The sequence below is a fragment of the Neophocaena asiaeorientalis genome, unplaced genomic scaffold (assembly GCF_003031525.2).
Source record: "Neophocaena asiaeorientalis asiaeorientalis breed wild unplaced genomic scaffold, Neophocaena_asiaeorientalis_V1.1 scaffold388, whole genome shotgun sequence".
NCBI classification, from domain to species: domain Eukaryota; kingdom Metazoa; phylum Chordata; class Mammalia; order Artiodactyla; family Phocoenidae; genus Neophocaena; species Neophocaena asiaeorientalis.
The window spans coordinates 2,019,957-2,039,652 of NW_020172738.1; the positions used below are offsets into that span (position 1 = coordinate 2,019,957).

The 19,696-nt window shown below is 37.0% G+C and overlaps 1 protein-coding gene across 3 annotated transcripts in view; it reads right to left on the bottom strand.

Annotated features, from left to right (window-relative positions):
• The window catches only part of CAB39 (calcium binding protein 39), an 86,562-nt gene that overhangs the window by 34,875 nt on the left and 31,991 nt on the right, over window positions 1-19,696 (bottom strand). For all 3 annotated transcript variants that reach the window (XM_024740495.1, XM_024740496.1, XM_024740497.1), the window contains exon 2: window positions 15,896-16,051. In XM_024740495.1, the coding sequence (XP_024596263.1) occupies window positions 15,896-16,009 (114 nt within the window). In that variant the 5' untranslated portion in view covers window positions 16,010-16,051. The remainder of the gene's footprint in view (window positions 1-15,895; window positions 16,052-19,696) is intronic.

The following is a 19,696-nucleotide window of genomic DNA, read 5'->3' on the forward strand; positions in this document are numbered from 1 at the left end:
GGCAATTTAGCAAAATGTATCAAAAAGCCTTAAAAGGTGCAGTCCCTCTGAATCACCCATTATACGTTTAGGGAATTTACCCTGGGGAAACATAATTACACAAAGATGTTAAGTACAAGCAGTGTCATTTACAATAGCAAAGGATCAGAACTAAAAGTTATCCCACTGAACTGGTTAAATCATGGTGTACCCATAAAATGGAAGATTATGGCAAGCTTTAAAAACAATTAAGTAGATCTATACTGACATGCAAAGATGTTAACATTAAAATTAAAAAACAGGGACTTTGCTGGTGGCACAGTGGTTAGGAATCCACCTGCCAATGTAGGGGACACGGGTGCGATCCCTGGTCCAGGAAGGTCCCACATGCTGCAGAGCAACTAAGCCTGTGCACCACAACTACTGAGCCCGCGTGCCTAGAGCCAGAGCTCTGCAATAAGAGAAGCCACCGCAATGAGAAGCCCGCACACCGCAACAAAGAGTAGCCCCCGCTCGCCACAACTAGAGAAAGCCACACGCAGCAACGAAGACACAACGCAGCCAAAAATAAATAAATAAAATAAATTTTTTTTAAAAAATTAAAAAACAAACCAGGACCTAGAATAGCATGACCTCGTGTTTAGTAAATTACCGGCCCCAGAAAGAGAGGGAGAGAGCTAGAATATGCATGAGAATCTGCGAGGATATCCCACTATCTTAACAGTAGTCATTTCATGTGGGAGTGGAATTAGGATGAGCTTTATTTTGCCTTTTATACTCTGTTGAATTTTCTGAAGTTTTGGAATGAACATATTACTAAAACATAACACTTCATATAGATAGAAATCAATTAAGACTATCAGGCTTAATGAAGGAAGCATAGATCTCTTGCACACACATATGCACCCACACACCACGTTCCCACATTACCTACAGAGTGCTTACAAAAAGGGAAAGAGGGAGAAGCTGCAAATTTCGGCCTCCTCTCCCCTCACGTAATGGTTTCAAACGAACAGGACTTCGTCAAAAAGATACTTAAGTAAAGAGAAAGAATCTGATGACTCTAAGGTTTTGAGCCAGAAAGGCAATATTTCTTAAACCAGTCAGTCAGGAAGAGAGAGACCAATTCTGGGGCAGAGAAAATGAATTTTTGAGTTGAATATGTTAAGTCTGAAGGGATGCCTCAGTATGGAATCACAATATCTTAAGTGTTGAAGAGATGTTAGAGGTCATCGAAATCAGTGGTTTTTAAGTGCTTTTGGGGGCCACTGATAATCACACTTCCTAATCCTGCTGCCATCATTTTTCAAAGTAAAGATCTTGTGTAGAACCCTAATATACAAATAAGGATAAGGTAAAATTGAAAAAGTGGATAAAGGGAGAAAGAACACCTGAAACCATGGCCTGCCTGCTTCTCCAGAGCACCCTTTGCACGTTTGTGGAACATTAAGTTTAAAAGCAAAACAAGAATATTACTCAGCCATAAAAAAGAATGAAATAATGCCATTTGCAGCAACATGGATGGACCTAGAGATTATCATACTAAGTGAAGTAAGACAGAGAAAGACAAATATCATACGATGTCACTTCTATGTGGAATCTAAAAAAATGATATAAATGAACTTATTTACAAAACAGAAACAGACTCACGGACACAGAAAACAAATTTAATGGTCACCAAAGGGGACAGTGTGGGGAACGGAAGAGCAATAAGTTGGGAGTTTGGGATTAACACGTACACACTACTATATATAAAACAGATAAATAACAAGGATCTACTGTACACTACAGGGAACTATGTTCAATACCTTGTAATAACCTATAATGGAAAAGAATCTGAAAAAGAATATACACACACATATATATTTCTGAATCACTTTGTTGTACACCTGAAACTAACACAACATTGTAAATTAACTATACTTCAATTTTTAAAAATGGGTAAAAAAAAAAAAAACCCTTAAAAAACAAGGCAAAACAAACACAGAACAACACTTGCCTTGCACACCACACCCCCGATTTCTAACGAAATAAGAATCCTGTTATAATCTATCTCATCAAGAGTATCTTATCAGGACTTCTCTGGTGGTGCAGTGGTTAAGAACCCACTTGCCAGTGCATGGGATATGGGTTCAAGCCCTGGTCCGGGAAGATCCCACATGCCGCAGAGCAACTAAGCCCGTGCACCACAACTACTGAGCCTGCGCTCTAGAGCCCACATGCCACATCTACTGAAGCCTGTGAGCCTAGAGCCTGTGCTCCCCAACAAGAGAAGCCACTGCAATGAGAAGCCCGCACGCTGCAACCAAGACGCAACGCAGTCAAAAATAAATAAATGAAATTTTAAAAGAAGTATCTTATCAAGTTTCTTTAGATATGTAGGTAGCTCTCTTTTTGTGGGTCATACGGTTTTTGTCACAACTACTCAACTCTGCCACTGCAGCAGGAAAACAGCACAGACCATGTGTCAATGAATGGGTATGGCTGTGTTCCAATAGAACTTTATTTACAAAATCAAGTAATGGGCTGACCTGGGCCACAGTTTATTCACTCATGCTCTGAAAAATATCTGGTGGGTAGAAGGAAAGGCCAAAGGATATGTGAACCTGAAGTTAAATGTGGACACCCATCAAATCCTTTCAATCCTCCCTCAGAAATCTAGTCTCACGTCTTGCTTCTCCTCCTTACCCTTAAGCTTTCCTTGTCATCAGAGTCCTCTTATCAAGTTAATCTTTTGCCATTATGTCTATCTTTACAACACTTCCAATCTCACCCCATTTCTGACTTTGAAACATTACTAGTGGGAATGTAATGGGAAAGAGGTTGGTGGGTTTCTTATAAAACTAAACATGGGGTTTCCCTGGTGGTGCAGTGGTTGAGAGTCCGCCTGCCGATGCAGGGGACACGGGTTCATGCCCCGGTCCGGGAGGATGGGCCCGTGAGCCATGGCCGCTGAGCCTGTGCGTCCAGAGCCTGTGCTCCGCAGCGGGAGAGGCCACAGCAGTGACAGGCCTGCGTACTGCAAAAAAAAAAAAAACTAAACATGATCTTACCCAAGAATTGTACTCTTGGGCATTTATCCTACAGAAAGGAAAACGTATGCTCACACAAAACCTGTATGAAAATGTTCATAGTAGCTTTATTTGTAATAGCCCAAACTGGAAACACTCTAGATGTCCTTCAAAGGGTGAATGGTTAAACATTTACCCTATGTACACACTATGGTACATTCATGGAATGGAATACTACTCAGCAATCAAAAGTAATTATTGATATTCACAACTACTTGCACAGATATATGGGGAATTAAGGTGAATGGGCAAAAAAGCCAATCTCAAAATGTTACATACTATAGGATTCTATTTACAAAACATTCTTGAAATAACAAAATTATAGGTTGGGAGAACAGATTAGTGGTTGCCAGCAAGGGTTAGAGATGGGGGAGAGGAGATGGGTGTGGCTATAATGGGATAGCAGGAGGGGGCCTTGCGGTTATAGAAGAGCTCTGCATCTTGATTGTGGTAGTGGTTACACGTGTGATAAAACTGCACCGAGCTACACACATACACTCACAAAACCGTAAAGCTGGTGAAATGTGAATAAGGCCTGTGGACTACACCAACGTCAACTTCCTGGTCTTGATACTGTATATAGTTATGTAAAATGTTAACATTGCGGGAAACTGGGTGTAAGGTACATGGGATCGCCCTGTATACTTTTTTGCACCTTCCTGTGAATTAAAAATTATCTAACGATAAAGATTTAAAACAAAGCAGGACAACAACAACAACCACAGATTTCTTCAGCTCCCTCAGTCTATCTTTAGGTGGTAAATAAGGCACTTTTCAATCTACCACAATCTACATCTCTAGCTTCACTTCCTACCATTCTCCTCTAGTAACTCCTATAGTCACCCTAAACTTGTCACTGTTTTCTGGATATGCCATGCTTTAGTCTGTTTCACATTCTGTTCCCTCTCACTCTCTGCCTGCCAAACACCTTTAAACCACTTCAAATGTCACCTAATGCTATCTAATGTACCCGTCTCTGACAGAGGTAGTAACTGCTTTATCCTCTTGGTTCCCATAGAATTTCACTCATGCCTCCAAGTATCTCTACACTATATTGTTTTACATACCTATTTCCTCTACTAGCTTATAAACTCCTTAAGAACAGGGACAAAACTTGATCCACGTGCCCATCTATCTGCCCATATATATATAAGGGCACTAAAATGTCTATGGATTCAATCAAGTTGGGAATCTTCTGCAAAAGATGACAATGGAAGTGATGACAGTAATTACTCTTATTGTTATCTTTTGCAAAAAAACCTGTCCTGCTAACTACTGTAAGAATGGAGCTCAGCATAAGGAAACATAATTCAAATGCAAATCATTCTTTATAGTCATCTTTTTTAGAAACAATTTTGAAATGATTAAGCAGAATTTTCCTTGCTTCTGTTCCCTATTAGTTTACACAATCAAGTGTATAATTTACACGTAACTTATAATTTACATGTATAATTTACACGTAACTAGTTATTATTATTGAGAAATGCCTCAAAGAACCCAGATTTTTTGAGGAGGAGGGGGCTTAAATCATTTATTATTTTGTCTTATATTCTTCTCTTTTTTTGAGTTTCTTTATACCCACTTTTTTTTTTTACATCTTTATTGGAGTATAATTGCTTTACAATGGTGTGTTAATTTCTGCTTTATAACAAAGTGAATCAGTTATACATATACATATGTTCCCATATCTCTCCCCTCTTTCATCTCCCTCCTCCCACCCTCCCTATCCCACTATACCCACTCTTTAGCAAAAGAATCATTTTAAACAAAGTCCTCTAAATATATATCAATCTATTTTACTGCCTTAAATATTAATTCATTCTCAAAGAGGGATTAGATGATCTCATTAAAAAAAGGAAGTTCTTAAAGTAAATTAAGATAAAGGATGTGAGATGGAATCTAAAAGTAAACTGAGAAATATCGCTGGTGCCAAATACTTAATAATGAGACCAATTCTATTATCATATTAATTTCTAAATTAAAAAAAAATCCTACACACTTATGTGTCTCTCCACTGAAGAAAATGTCTGAGTATACTAAGCTGAAAGATCATGGACTAAAAAAAAAAACCTATTAATAACCTTCTGGTGTCAAAGATTACTCTAAACAAGTTTAGTAACTATGAGTCACTGTTAAATGGCTATGCTATGAAAAGGCTATTCCCTTCCCCCCTCTTAAATATGCCAGCAAACTTACTGCTCTCATGAAATGAGTGAATATAGCTATTCAACACTGTGAACACATGCATTCACAGTGATGAAGGGAACCAAGGATAAGCTGAGCAAGGCAGCTATACCTTCTTTACATAGCATGCAGTGGGCAGAGTGTGTAACCAGTCATTATGTATGCAGATCTATGGGGCTGTCAGCAATGAAAGAACAAATTCCACTCCACCCCACGCCCATGCCCCAATTACCTAAAAATAGGGATGGTAAGATAAACCGTGTTTTCTAAAAGTATAAGGAAAGTAGTTTTCAAATTCTCTTTAAAAGGTATGGCACAGTTCCTAAGGGAGTAATCTATTTGTATTATAGACAAGTCTTAATATGGCAACCGTGTACCTACCATACAGAACAAGTAAAAACATCAACACACTACAAAGAAAGAAACACTCAAACGTTATATTTATCATTTTGTCTACAAGATCACAAGAAATGAGTGAGAAAATGCCCATGGATATAATGAATAAAGCAAAAACAGACAAAATTTTACCATGGGTTTGGCAGAGCTAGGAGTGAATACCACCTCTGATTCTAATATAACAGGTGCTCTAGGAAACAAGAGCTTTCTTCATGTGGATCGTGAGAATAATAACAACAAATAATTCTACCTCAAAATAAGACGGAGGCCTATTCTCTACAAAGGCACCTTGCAAAATATGGCGTTGGATATAACAATGTGTCAATCGTACAAAGCTTGAATTCCTTCTAAAAGACCTAAGTGACCACCTAGCCCACACCAATACACATCCAGAAACAGGAACCTTGCGATCTCCCATGGAAGCCAACTTCTACTTATTATTTTCCCTAATATCAGGATGAAATTGGACTCCCTGTTTTTCCTCCACTCACGGGGCCTTAATTCTATCTCCTGTCACTGTCTGGAAGCTTCCCTTATCTGATATTAGATGATCCCCTAAAAACATTTTACTAAGAGCTCTAGGGCTCAAATTTTATTCTTTCTCTACATCACACCTCCAGTTCATTCAACTGTTTCTCATGGCAGAACTTTGAATTCTGTACTAACCTGGTCACTCCCCTCTCAATACACTCTGGTTTCTCTACATCCTCAAATATGGACTTATTATCTACACAAAGCAGATGATCATTTTGAATTTAGTGTTTTTCTATTATTGCAACCTAGGTTTTCAATAGTCTTTTTTAGGTGCTTTATTACATGATCTATTTATTCTCAGGGCAAACATCTGTGGTTTCTAAGCCATCTATATCTCAGTTGGTACACGGATAGTCTTTTACTCTCTTCATTGAGTTATAATTAACATACAACAAAGCACACATATTTAAAAGAGTACAATTTGATAACTCTGGTCTTTTGTACACACCTCTGAAGCCTTCGAGACAGTGAACATGCCCATCACCACCATGATTCCACTGTAATCCCCTCATACCACCAACCCCACTCTAACCCTCCACATACATCCCTGCCAACCCCAAAGCAATCACTGATCTGTTTTCTGTCATTATGGCTATTCACAGAGTTTTGTATAAACAGAATCATACATTATGTACTCTTTATAGTCTGGCTTCTTTCACTCAACACAATTATCTTGAGATTCACTCATATTGTTGTGTACAGCAATAGTTCATTCCTTTTTATTGCTGAGTAGTATTCTATTCTATGGATGTGCCACAACAGGTTTATTCACAGACCTGGGCAAATAAAGTTGCTATGGACATTTATGTAGAAGTCTTCGTATGGACATATATTTCCTGTTCTCTTGGGTAAATACCTAGGAGTGAAATGGCTAGATGTAAGTTTAGCTTTTCAGGAAACGGCCAAACTTTGTTCCAAAGTGGTTGTATTATCTTACATTCCCACCAGCAGTTCCAGTTGGTCTGCATAACCACCAGCATTTGATGTAGCCGGTATTTTCAATTTTAGCCATACTGATAGGTGTGAAGTGGTATCTCATCATAGCTTTACTTTGCAATTTCCTAAGATTAATATCTTTTCAAGTGCTTATCTGAAATCTGTGTATCAGCTTTGGTGAACTATATACTTAATCCATTTTTTTTTTTTTACTGGATTGTTTGTTTTCCTTTTGAGATTTCTTCACCTATTCTCGATGTAACCTTTTATCAAATATATGCTTTGCAAAAATTTTCCTCAGTCTGTGACTTGTCTTTTCATGCTTTCAACAGTGTCTTCTGAAGAGTTGAAGGTTTTAGTGTTGGTGAATTCCAACTTATTATTTTTTTCTTTTATTGAGTATGCTTTTGGTGTCATATCTAAGAATTCTTTGCCTATCCCAACGTCATGAAGATTTTTCTCCTGTTCTCTATAAGCTTTATAATTTTAGGTTTTACATTTAGTTGTGTGATCCATTTGGAATCAATTTTTGTATATGGTATGAGGCATGGGTCCAACATATTTTTTGCACGTGGCTATCAAATTGTTTCAGCACCAATTGTTGAAACTACTGTCCTTTCTCCACTGAATTGCATTCTCACCTTTGTCAAAAATTGTCCATACATGTGTAGGTTTCTTTCTGGATTCTCTATTTTGTTCTACTGATCTATTTGTCTATCTAATATGTCTTTATGTTGATATCACACTGCTTTGATTACTCCAGCTTTATAATTCTTGAAATCAGATGGTGTGAACCCTCCAACTTTTTGTTCCAAGCTGTTTTATTCTAGGTCTTTTGCATTTCCATATATATTTTAGAACCAACTTGTCAATTTCTATTAAAAAGTCCACTGGGATTACAATGAAGTTATAAATCATTTGGGAGGGAACTGACATTTTAACAATATTGAGTCTTCCAACCCATGAATAAGGTGTATCTCTCGCTTACTAAGGTCTTTCATTCTCTTAGCAATATTTTGTAGTTTTTAGTGTGCAGGTCTTTCATTTCTTTTGTCAGAGTATCTCTAAGTGTTTCATATTTTTTGATGCTATTCCAAATGATACTCTTAAATTTCAACTTTGGTTCTGTCATTTCTACTATAGAGAAATACAATTGCTCTTTGTATATCAATATTATAACCTGTAACCTTGCTAAACTCATACAGTAACTCAACTACGGTTTTTGTAGATTCCTTCATTTCTGAGTAGGTGATCATGTCATCAATACAGGTTTTTACTTCTTTCTTTCCATGCCTTTTATTTCTTTTTCTTGCCTGACTGCATAGTCTGCAATCTACAAGTACAAAGTTGAATAGAAGAGGTGAAAGTGGACATCCCTGTCTTATTAGTGATCTTAGAGATAAATGAGCCTTTCACCATTACATATAATGCTACCCATAGGATTTTTTTAACATCTTTATTGGAGTATAATTGCTTTACAATGGTGTGTTAGTTTCTGCTTTATAACAAGTGAATTAGCTATACATATACATATATCCCCATAACACCTCCATCTTGCGCCTGCCTCCCACCCTCCCTATCCCATCCCTCTAGGTGGTCACAAAGCCCAGAGCTGAACTCCCTGTGCTATGCACCTACTTCCCACTAGCTATTTTACATTTGGTAGTGTATGTATGTCCATGCCACTCTCTCACTTCATCCCAGCTTACCCTCCCCACTCCCGCTGTCCTCAAGTCCATTCTCTACCCATAGGGTTTTTATAGATGCCCTTTACTAGGTCAAGGAAGTTCTCTTCTATCCTAGTTTGCAGAGTTTTTATCAGGAATGCTAAAATTTGGTTTAGAATTTTTGCGTCTGTGTTCATGAGGGATATTATTCTGTCGTTTTCTTGTAACGTCTTTGATTTGGGTATCAGGATAATCGTGGACTCATAGAATGAGTTAAGAACTATTCCTCATAAATTTTCTGGAAAAGTTTGTGTAGAAATTGTGTTATATTTCCCTTAAATGTTTGGTAGAAATCTCTAGTGAAGCCATCTGTGCCTAGATTTTTCTTTATGGGAAGATTATTAACTAAATTTTGAATTTTTAATAGATACAGGGCTATTAAGGTTATCTATTTTTTTCTTGAGTGAGCTTGAGCCATTTGTGTCTTTCAAGGAATTTGCCTATTTCATCTAAGTTGTTAAATTTATTGGCAAATAGTTGTTCATAATATTTTCTTATTACCCTTTTAATACCTGTAGAATCTGTAGTGATGTCAGCTCTCTTATTCCAGATATTGGTAATTGTTTTTATCTCCTGATGAGTCTTAGCTAGATTTTATCAATTTTATTCAACTTCTGACAGAACCAGTTTTGGTTTTATTTTTTGCTCTGGCTTTTATTTAACTAATTTCTGCTTTGATCTTTATTTATACCCTTTCTCCTTACTTTATAATTTGCTCTCCTTTTTCTACTTCCTTAAGGTAGAAGCTGAGACCTTTCTTCTTTTCTATCATATGCATTTAGTGCTATAAAATTTCTGAGTAATGCTTTAGCAACATCTCACTAGCTCTGCTATGTTTTCATTCCACTCAAATAACTTTGATCCATGAATTATTTGTAAGTATGATGCTTAGTTTCCAAATATTTTGGAATATTTCCAAGGCTCTTTCTGTTATTGATGTCTAATTTAATTCCGTTGTGATCACAGGTATATGTCACATACATTTAGCCTTTTACTAGCTGATTTTCTGCCTACTTCTTCTATCAGTCATTGAGATTGGGGTACTGAAATCTCCAATTATAATTGTGGATTTGATGGCTTCATCTTCTCGTTTTATGAGTTTTTGCTTTGTTTTATTTTGCTTTATTTTAAAGCTGTTATTAGGTGCATAAACATTTAAGATTGTTATGTCCCTTGGATTAACTGACCCCTATTTTATCATGAAATAACTATCCTGGATAATATTCTTTGCTCTGAAATCTATTTTTCTCTGATATTAATAGAGCCCCTCCAGTTTTCTTTTGACAAGTGTTAACATGGTATATCTTTCTCCATCCTTTTACTTGTAACCTAATTGTGTCATTGTCACTTTAAGTGCATTTCTTGTAGGCACATATAGTTAGGATTTTTTCTTTTTTTTTTAACCATTTTTAAAAATCAAAATATAGGTCATTTACAAAGTTGTGTTAGTTTCAGGTGTAGAGCAAAGTGATTCAGTTATACATATATATAATATTCTTTTTCAGATTCTTTTCCATTATAGGTTATTATAAGATATTGAATACAGTTCCCTGTGCTATACAGTAGGTTCCTGTTGTTTATCTGTTTTATATATAGTGATGTGTGTATGTTAATCCCAAACTCCTAATTTATCCCTGCTATACCCCTCCTTTGGTAACCATAAATTTTTTTCTATGTTTGTGAGTCTATTTCTGGTTTGTAAATAAATTCATTTATATCTTTTTTTTTTAGATTCCACGTAAGTGATCTCATATGATATTTGTCTTTCTCTGTCTGACTAACTTCACTTAATATGATAATCTCTAGGTCCATCCAGATAGGCCTTTTTTGTCCAACCTGACAATCTCTGCCTTTTAATTGGGGTGTTCAGACCATCTATACTTAATGTGATTATTGATATGGTACATTTGAATTTATCATCTTGCTATTTGTTTTCCATTTGTTCCATCTGTTCCTTAAAGCCATTTTCCCCTCTTTTTCGGCCTTCTTTTGGTTTAATCAAATATTTTTAGTAATTATGTTGTATTTTCTCCTTTGGTATCTCATCTGTTTAGACCCTAGTACAGAGCTATACTTTTATCTGTACTGCATTTTATCAGTTACAATCATGTCCTTCCTCCAACTCCTGCCCCACTACCCCCAGCTAATTGACCCTTCTTTGGTGCCTGATTTAGTCACCTATAGAGTTTCCTATCCTTCTCCAATTTTTATCATTCACAAGCTCTGCTAATTAAACCTTTTAATTCTCCTCAGATAAATCAGTGACAATAAATGTTATTAAAAGTTTAAAGTTGGGGACAGTATCCTGCAACAGATCACCAAAACCCTGCCTAGGTGCTCAGAGTTATCCACTAATCAGATCCACTGGGTATAATTATTCATCCAATCAGGAAAAGTGTCCACTAAGCATCCTGAATTACAGGGGAAGATAATTAATAAACACAAAACTATATGGAAGATACTAGGACCAACAGGGTAGATCTCTTGAGAAGGGTCATTTATCTCACTATTTCTGTGGGTGGTAGCACTACAAGGGAATGTGATACTTGGTCACCATCATAAAGCTCAGAAGATATCTGGCTGGGATACCCTCTCTTATTGGTCATAAACTCAACATACAAATTATTACAACATTCTCAGTAATACATGTTTTATCCTATTCAGTAGAAATTAAGAGTTCAGAAGAGTTACCTTGACAGAACTATGTTAACTCTGTATTCCATTATCAATAAATAAAAAATAATTATTGAGCTGTCTTTGGAAGGCTTATGTTCTAACAGAGGGAAGAACTAGTAAAAACAACAAAAAAAATCATTAATTATATTAAAAGTGTTAAGTGATACACAGAAAACCAGAGCAAGACCGGGGGAACAGGAATGCCAGGGACTAGGCTGCATTTTACATAGGGGGTTGGGTGAAAAGTGACATTTAAGCAAAGACTTGAAGGCAATAAGGGAGTTAGCCAAGCAGAGAGTTGGAGAAAGAACATTCTAGGTAAAGGGGACAGCCCAATGCAAAAGCCGTAAGGCAGGAGTGTGACCGAAGTACACAAGGAAAAGCAAGCCAATGTGGGGGGGAATACTAGGAGAAGGGACCATTGAGGTCACGGGCCTGACTGACCAAGGCAAGGGTGGGCATTTATTTTTTGGTAAAAGCACCAGACAGGAAATATTTTAAGCTTTATAGGCCACATAAAGTCTCTGTTGCATAATCTTCTTTGCTTTTTAAACTAACCCTTTAGAAATGTAAAAACCATTCTTAGCTCATGAGCCTTACAAAAACAGGCCTAGGCAGGATTTCACCTGTAGAACTTAGTTCAGCCCTTGTAAGGATTCTGACTTTTACTCTAAGGGAAATATTATTTGACTCATGTTTTGAAAGAATCACTATGGTTGTGGAAAGGCAAGGGAGACCAGTTAGAAGAATACTACAGTAATCCGGAGCAAAGATAATGGTAGCTCAGACCCAGGTGGTGACTAAGAAAACGGGGTGAAGTGGTCATTAGAGTCTGGCTTTTTAACACCCCCCTTCCCCCCCGCAATAAAGTGGATGTATTTGCTCATGAATTGGATCTGGGAAGTGTGAAAGGAGTCATGGGTGACTCAAGACTTTTGGCCTGAACAACTAGAAGGATGGCGTATCATTAACCATGATTGGAAAGACTGTGAGTGGATGTGTGAAATGTGTGTTTTGCTTCAAAACAAAGTAGAATTCATATTCCTTAAATTCCAGCACAACTTTGTAGCTACTTTATTAACTCTTCCACAACTTCAGAATCATTTTTTGTCAAGGTACAAAAAGATCCTGCTGTGATGTGAATGGAACTGCTTTAAGCTTAAAAATTAATTTGATAAGAAATGGCATCTTAACTATATTCCATCCAATAACATGGACCAAGTATTCTTTTGGACCTCTGAATAAGGTTTTATAGTTCTCTTCATATAGGTTCTGCATACTTCCTGATGAAAGTATTCCCAGACACCTTATTTTTTTGTTGTTGCTACTGTAAATAAAATACTTTTTTAAAAAATTACAATTTCTAGATCGTTTTGATGGTATTTAGGGAAGCTATGCATTTTGTATTTAGCTGCCCTAGTGAACTCTCATTTTCACACTGATTCTCTTGTGTTTTGTAAAGATATATGAATATCTCAACATTGTAATTTCCCCTCTTTATTTTAAATAGCTGTGTTTTTTATTCCTAAACTGTTTCTTTATGCGTTGCCTAGAATTTCCAGAACAACTCTAGATAAAAAGTCATAGCAAGCACCCTGGTTTTAATGGGACTACATTCAAGTTTTCAGTCTTAAGTATGATGTCGAAGTTGCTTTTTGTGGTTTTTAATTTAGAGGTTATATTTTCATCTCTCCATTGTTTTCAGGTCTCATTCCCTCTTCACCACTTGCATTAGTGCTATTTCCTTCTGAATCTTGATAAGACAGTGAAATCAGAAAGTTCAGGGTTTTCCTCCCTATTTCTAATCTATTTCAGGATAAGTAATTTGCATTGATTGCTCCTCAATCTTCAGAGTTGTCCCCTTCCTTTGAAATAAAATTTATTTTTCATAAATTTAACTAATTTTCTTTGCTTTATTTAGCAGGAGGTCTATTCTTGCTTAGGTTTAGAGCAAGAATTCTCAACCTCTGTGTTACCAAAAAAGGTTCCCTGAGACCCTTTCAAGGGGTCCATGAGGTCAAAACTGCTTTCATATCAATGTAAACACATAATTTGCCTTTTTCCACCGTTGCCATTTGCACTGATGGTGCTGACCTCTAGCCTGAGTCAAGGCAGTGACAACAAACTGTAGTAGTTATCGTTGTAGTTTTCATCATCACGCACTCAGCTTCAAAAAACTGTTTCACTTAAGAGTGTCATGAGAAAGCAGGAAAAAAATTCATTTTATTAAATTTTGACCTGAGTATACATACAACTTTTTAACACTTGGTGTGATAAATAGGAAGTACACATAAAGCACCTTCTGCCCCTTACTGAAGACTGCTTGTCTTGAAGAAAAGTACTTGTATGATAATGTTTGAGCTATGAGCTGAACAAACTATTTTCTTTATGGAACATCACTTTTCCTTGAAAGAAAAACTAACAAATTATTCCGGCTTGTATATCTGGCAGACATTTTCTCAAAAATAAAGTGAACTTGTCTCCTTAAGGAAAACAACCAACGAACAGTATTTGTTGCCAGATTTGAATTTTGAAATTTGAATACAACATAAGTAAGTTTGACCACTTTCCAAAATGTATACTTTTCTGATGAGATCATAGCGGTGCTATTTTAAAATGTGAATTTTTGATATTGAATAATGTGTCAACGTTTGGAAGATGTATGTAACTCAGTGATCCAATATTTTCTAAATGACCAGTGCATGTTACAAAGTCATGCATGGATAAAGGACCTTTTCAAAGTACTGAGTACGAAAAGTTCATTTATACAGTTTGAGTCTATTACAACCAAGAAACTATCAACTGTTGAATTTTGCTGTAATATCAAAAAATATTCAAAATTATCTGAAAGGCTATTAAAATACTCCTCTCTTTTCCAATTATGCATCTGTATGAGGTCAGATTTTCTTCATGTACTTCAACCAAAATAACATAACAGCCATCTTTAAAAGAAGTTAGTTTCATCATATTATTAACATTTATCTACATCTCTTACTAAGGTACACAAGAAACTGTCTAGAATTTCCATGGAAGATCTAAAGTAAAATTGAATTATAGAAAATTTCACTAACTGTAGATTGCTTCCAATGACAGAAAGATACAACTAAATAGCCTATAATTACAAATCTTAATCCCACGAGTGCGAAATTCCTTTCTTTATAAGAATACAGGTAAACCACAGTCTTAGACTTAAAAAGATGGTAGAAATTAAGCAGTTTAAGTGTCAACTCAAAACAAAAAACAACCTGCTAAAATAAAAGATAGGATGGAAAATCCTGTTCCAATCAAAACACTCATCCAGTGAATCATCAGGCATCCAGCCCATGGGAGACAGGTACTGTGGAGGGCACAGGTGGGCCAGAAATGACACATGGGTCAAAGAGCTCAAGGTCTAGTAAGGAAGAAAAAATATGACACAAATAAATTCATGTTGAAGATGGCAGCACTCCTGCCATTTCCAAAGGAGGTGGCCAAATGGTAGATTCATTTTAGAGTGTAAGGGTAAGGCCGGGAGACGGAATATTCTGGGAAGCCATACAGGAAAAAGAAATGAATTGGGTGGTTCTGAAAAATGAATGGGGGCTGAGGGGAAAATGGTGCGGGGGTGAAAACAAGACAAAGACAGTATGGCTAATTGTTTGCTATTAATTGCTTTCAATGAACAGAGACAAGCTGAGATTGTTAGAGCATACAGAAAAAGGGAGAAAGGGGTTGAAATTCACCTAGAGAAGCACAGGCCAGGTCACAAAGGGTCTCGTGTGCTATGTGAGAAGGCTGAACTGAAGGTTTAAAGCAGGGGAGATATTTCAGAAAGAGCCCTAAAGAGGCTACTGCTAAGGTCCATAAAAAAGGTCATGAGGATTTTCGTGAAGTAGGAATGGAAGTCGGGATCAATTCATAAACCCCTTAGGAAGTAGGGGTTCATACTATTTATTGAAAGATGATTTTTTTGGGGCGGGGGGACAGATTGGTATGAAAGTCAGGTTTTGGACTGTGGTGACTGGGTAGAAGAAGATACTTGTCATGGATACAGAGAACACAAAAAGAAAATCAGGAGAGGTTATCTCCCTAAGAGGACTACCAGTGGAAACACTGATTTCAGAAATGAGATAAACTACATCAACAATGAAAAAAAAAACCCGAAATTTAAATAGAATTGAAAACCTCAAATGAAAAACTGAGAAAAAAGTCAAAAATGTATTTGTTAGATGGCAGTACAGGAGAAAACACGTGGTGTTTAAGCACCAGCAAATGCCACTTTAGGACTAAATTTTAAAAACCCCAAATAAACCCAAATTGGGATTTACTGATTTTTAGAAATCACTTCATAACTTGTCTTACATTTGCTCCTAATCAAAAGATTAAAAATATAAAATAAAGCCAAATACATACCTTTTCCGCTTTTTTGTCAGAGATGTCTTGCTTTTCCAGCACGGCCATGCTCTCCTTCAGGTTCTTCACGATGTCTGCAGGAGATTTGTGAGATTTTCCAAATGGGAACGGCATGGCGGCAGCGACCGGCGCCTCACTGCGCTCTGCCTGCTTCACCTGGGGACACAGCACATGGTACAAGTGAGAAAAAGTGAGGTGGATAGAAGACATACTTTCTAAACCCTAATCTGAGAAGAAAAACAGTGTTTGAGAAAGTTACTTTATATCGCTTTCAAAATCAGTTACTAGGAAACCCACAAATATATAAGAAATGATAATAAATTTACAGAACACTTCGTACTTTCCAAAATACCTTTTTAATCCCTGCTCTCCTAACCACCCATTTGAGGAGGAACATGATGGTGCTGACGATGGAGGGTAACTAGCACTGCCAGGCCCCCTATTAAGCAATTGAATCCATCATCTATGGGATCTTTTCAAACAATTCCCCGAGGACATTAATTCTACTCCCATTTACAGGCAACGCTGAATGAGTTGAATGACGTTAAGAAACTGCCTCAAGGTACTAAGGGGTAAAACCAGCTCAGGTCTGTCTTGATCCAAAGCGTCCTTAATCACCACACTATACCTCCAATTAATAGATATCTCTATTTCACAGTTGAGGAAACTGAGGTAAAAAGTTAGGCAAGGAGCTTAGCCAAAAAGCACTAGCAACAGACCCACTCTCTAGGTCTCTCCAGATGCGCCTTTTCCAGTGTTCATGCTGATGCTGCTTCCTCAGCATCCTGTGGGTACACCCTTCCTCCTCTTCAGTCAATCCTATGGTCTCAGGGCTGGAGAGAACCTTGGACAGAGCCTTGGACAAATCTCCCATCAGATCCTCAAATTCTTTAAGTGACGGTTTCAACGTGTACTTTTTCTGCCTGGATATGACTATATCCCATGAAGGAACTCACTGCACAAATTCTGGGGACAATGAACTTCTGGAAGTTCTTAAAATTTTGCAGGTAGCAGAAAACAACATTTCAACCACATAAACCACAATATTACATCATACAAAAGGAGGACATCAACTATTCCAAAAAGTCACCATGAAAAAACAAAGTTAACAAGATAAGCAATGAAAGTAACTTGGGAACATGTCAGAAGTTACAATTTCTTTCATTAAATAAACTAAAATAATTTACACTCACAGGCATTAAACAATCTCATATAAGATACCAAAAGACAACACTTTTCCGAAGAACCTTATAGATCACTTAGATGAGTGATTTTCAAACTGTGAGTTCCAAACTCCTGTATTTAACCATCCCTGGCACCCACTGCCCACCTCTGCCAAAGTGGGGAGAGGTGGGTCTCAGATACCTCAACCCTACTTTGGTTTTTTTCCCCCATCAACATAAAATATCTCTGTTGAACAGCATCATAACACTTCCTTTGACCTATGCCTAAGAATTCACTGGAAGAAAGTATTGGAATGCTTTTTCTCTAAAGTATGAGATACAGTGAACTGCATATATGTTTACAAATAAACATTTAGGGGAAAAGAACGTGCAAATGAATGCTAACAAGAAGCTTACAACTAAATCATGAACAAGTATGTTATTTCTTGACATGCTTTGATATGATCTGTTTTGACCAATCTCTATACCCAAATATCACCTATATAGTTCACCTTCTGTCAGCTTATAAATCCTCTTTTGTTCACATTAAAACCACATCTTCATTAACCAAAGGGAAATGTCCTCGAACACAGGTTCTAAATTTACTTCTAAATATTTTTTCTACGACAAGAAGTTTGGATCAACCACAGGTGGCTGTTATATTTTTCTCTCTGATTACCTGGCAAGATGGGACCCAAATTCTGGATCATTCTTTTCCATTACTTTTTTCTTTTTATTTATTTATTTAATTTTTTTTTTTTTTTTTTTTGAAAAAGGGTAGGGGGCAATGCAGCCTGCTTCTCTATAAACAGAGTGGATTCACACTCACGATAAGTCCTATGAAAACATAATCTTCTCTGTTTGTACTCCACAAATAATAGCAGTGATCTACAAGTCAATGCTGGGTAAAAGGTGGGAATGTTTAATGGAATTTTGCAGGAAATGTTAGGGTGCCATGCAACAGAGATATTTTCAGCTCTGACTCAACAGTGGAAGAAGTGACTTTCCAGGGCAAAGGGGGTTTTAAAAAGTCCTACCAAAAAAAAAAAAAAGTCCTACCACACACCAAATATTGGTCATAGCAAAAAGAGTACAGCTGCAGAAGAGAATACATATATAAAATGCTTTTGTTGAGGGAAAGGGGAAGCATGACACAATCATTCCTCTTAATTAATACACTGGGCAGTCAAGATTCTGCAGAACATACAAACTAATAAAACTATACTTTGGGCTTCCCTGGTGGCGCAGTGGTTGAGAGTCCGCCTGCCGATGGCAGGGGACACAGGTTCGTGCCCCGGTCTGGGAGGATCCCAAATGCCGCGAAGCGGCTGGGCCCGTGAGCCATGGCCGCTGAGCCTGCGCATCCGGAGCCGGTGCTCCGCAACCAGAGAGACCACAACAGAGAGAGGCCCGCGTACCGCAAAAAAAAAAAAATAAAAACTATATCATATAGTTCTTACTTTAAAGCCTGAGTGCAATAATTAAACAAATCCTTTTATTTCTTTCATTTACGTCCTCAAATCCACCAATTCTTGATCAACACAACTAAGACAGATTTGGGGGGTCAAAAACAAGGAAATAATACCCCTTAAAACTTCTGCATTAGAATTTGTTTCTTATGTCTAAGTTTGCTTTGCATTAAGCTTATGCTAATGTATGCCACTCAGCATTCCAACTTTTTAAATAATTAATTGAAAACATAGAAAAGTTTAAAATTCTTGAATGGCTGCTAAGTGATGACCAAGTAGGTAGCCAATACATGTGCCTAGAACACTGCTAAAAGGCTGAGAAATGCTTTAAGAAATAAAAGTTTTAATAAACATGTCAGATTAATATGCACAGAGCTACTAAGCATTTATCGTGTTCCTGACTTTAATAAAGAAAACAAAAGCAGCTATTGAGGCAAATGTTATAATATGGTGAAATCATGGATGTGTCATATAAGCATGTTCATTAAAGATGGGGAGAAAGATCCCAAAACAACTGATCAAAAGAGGGAGTACCTCTGGGGAGCAGGAAGAGTGGGGGACTGGTATTTTTTCTTACAAGCTCTTTTTGTAACTATCTGCGTCCTTCAATTTCACATGTATAATGTGATAAACATAAAACTAAGTGTAAAGAAATCAATGAATAATATAAAACAATCTATCCTTAATACATAAAAAGTACTATTCATAAAACATTTCCATGGAAGGCTGAATGACACAGAAAAGTAAGGCTGTCAGTTTACTAATCTTACTCATCTCCAAAGTCAGAGCCAATAAAACCAGCAAGCTTGGATCATGATCTGTAAGTAAGAAAGCTATTTAATGTTACACACATGTGCACGTGCACACACACACACACACACAGCTAAAAAAAAATATGGATGACTAACCTAGATTTCATGAATCATTAAGCTTAGAGACAATAAAGAACAACCTGAAATCCACACGAAGATTTGGAACCACATACAAACTTAGTTTAAGGGTTGAACATGAAGCTTCAGTCTCCTTACTTCAGTCCTTACAAGCAATAGAAGTGAATCCCTTCACAGAACAACTCATGACCTTCCAACAGTGCTCAAATGATAGCAAAGGCACCACTGAGAGTGAACTCTCCAGCCCACACTGCTTTCTCCCAGGAGTGGAGACGGTGC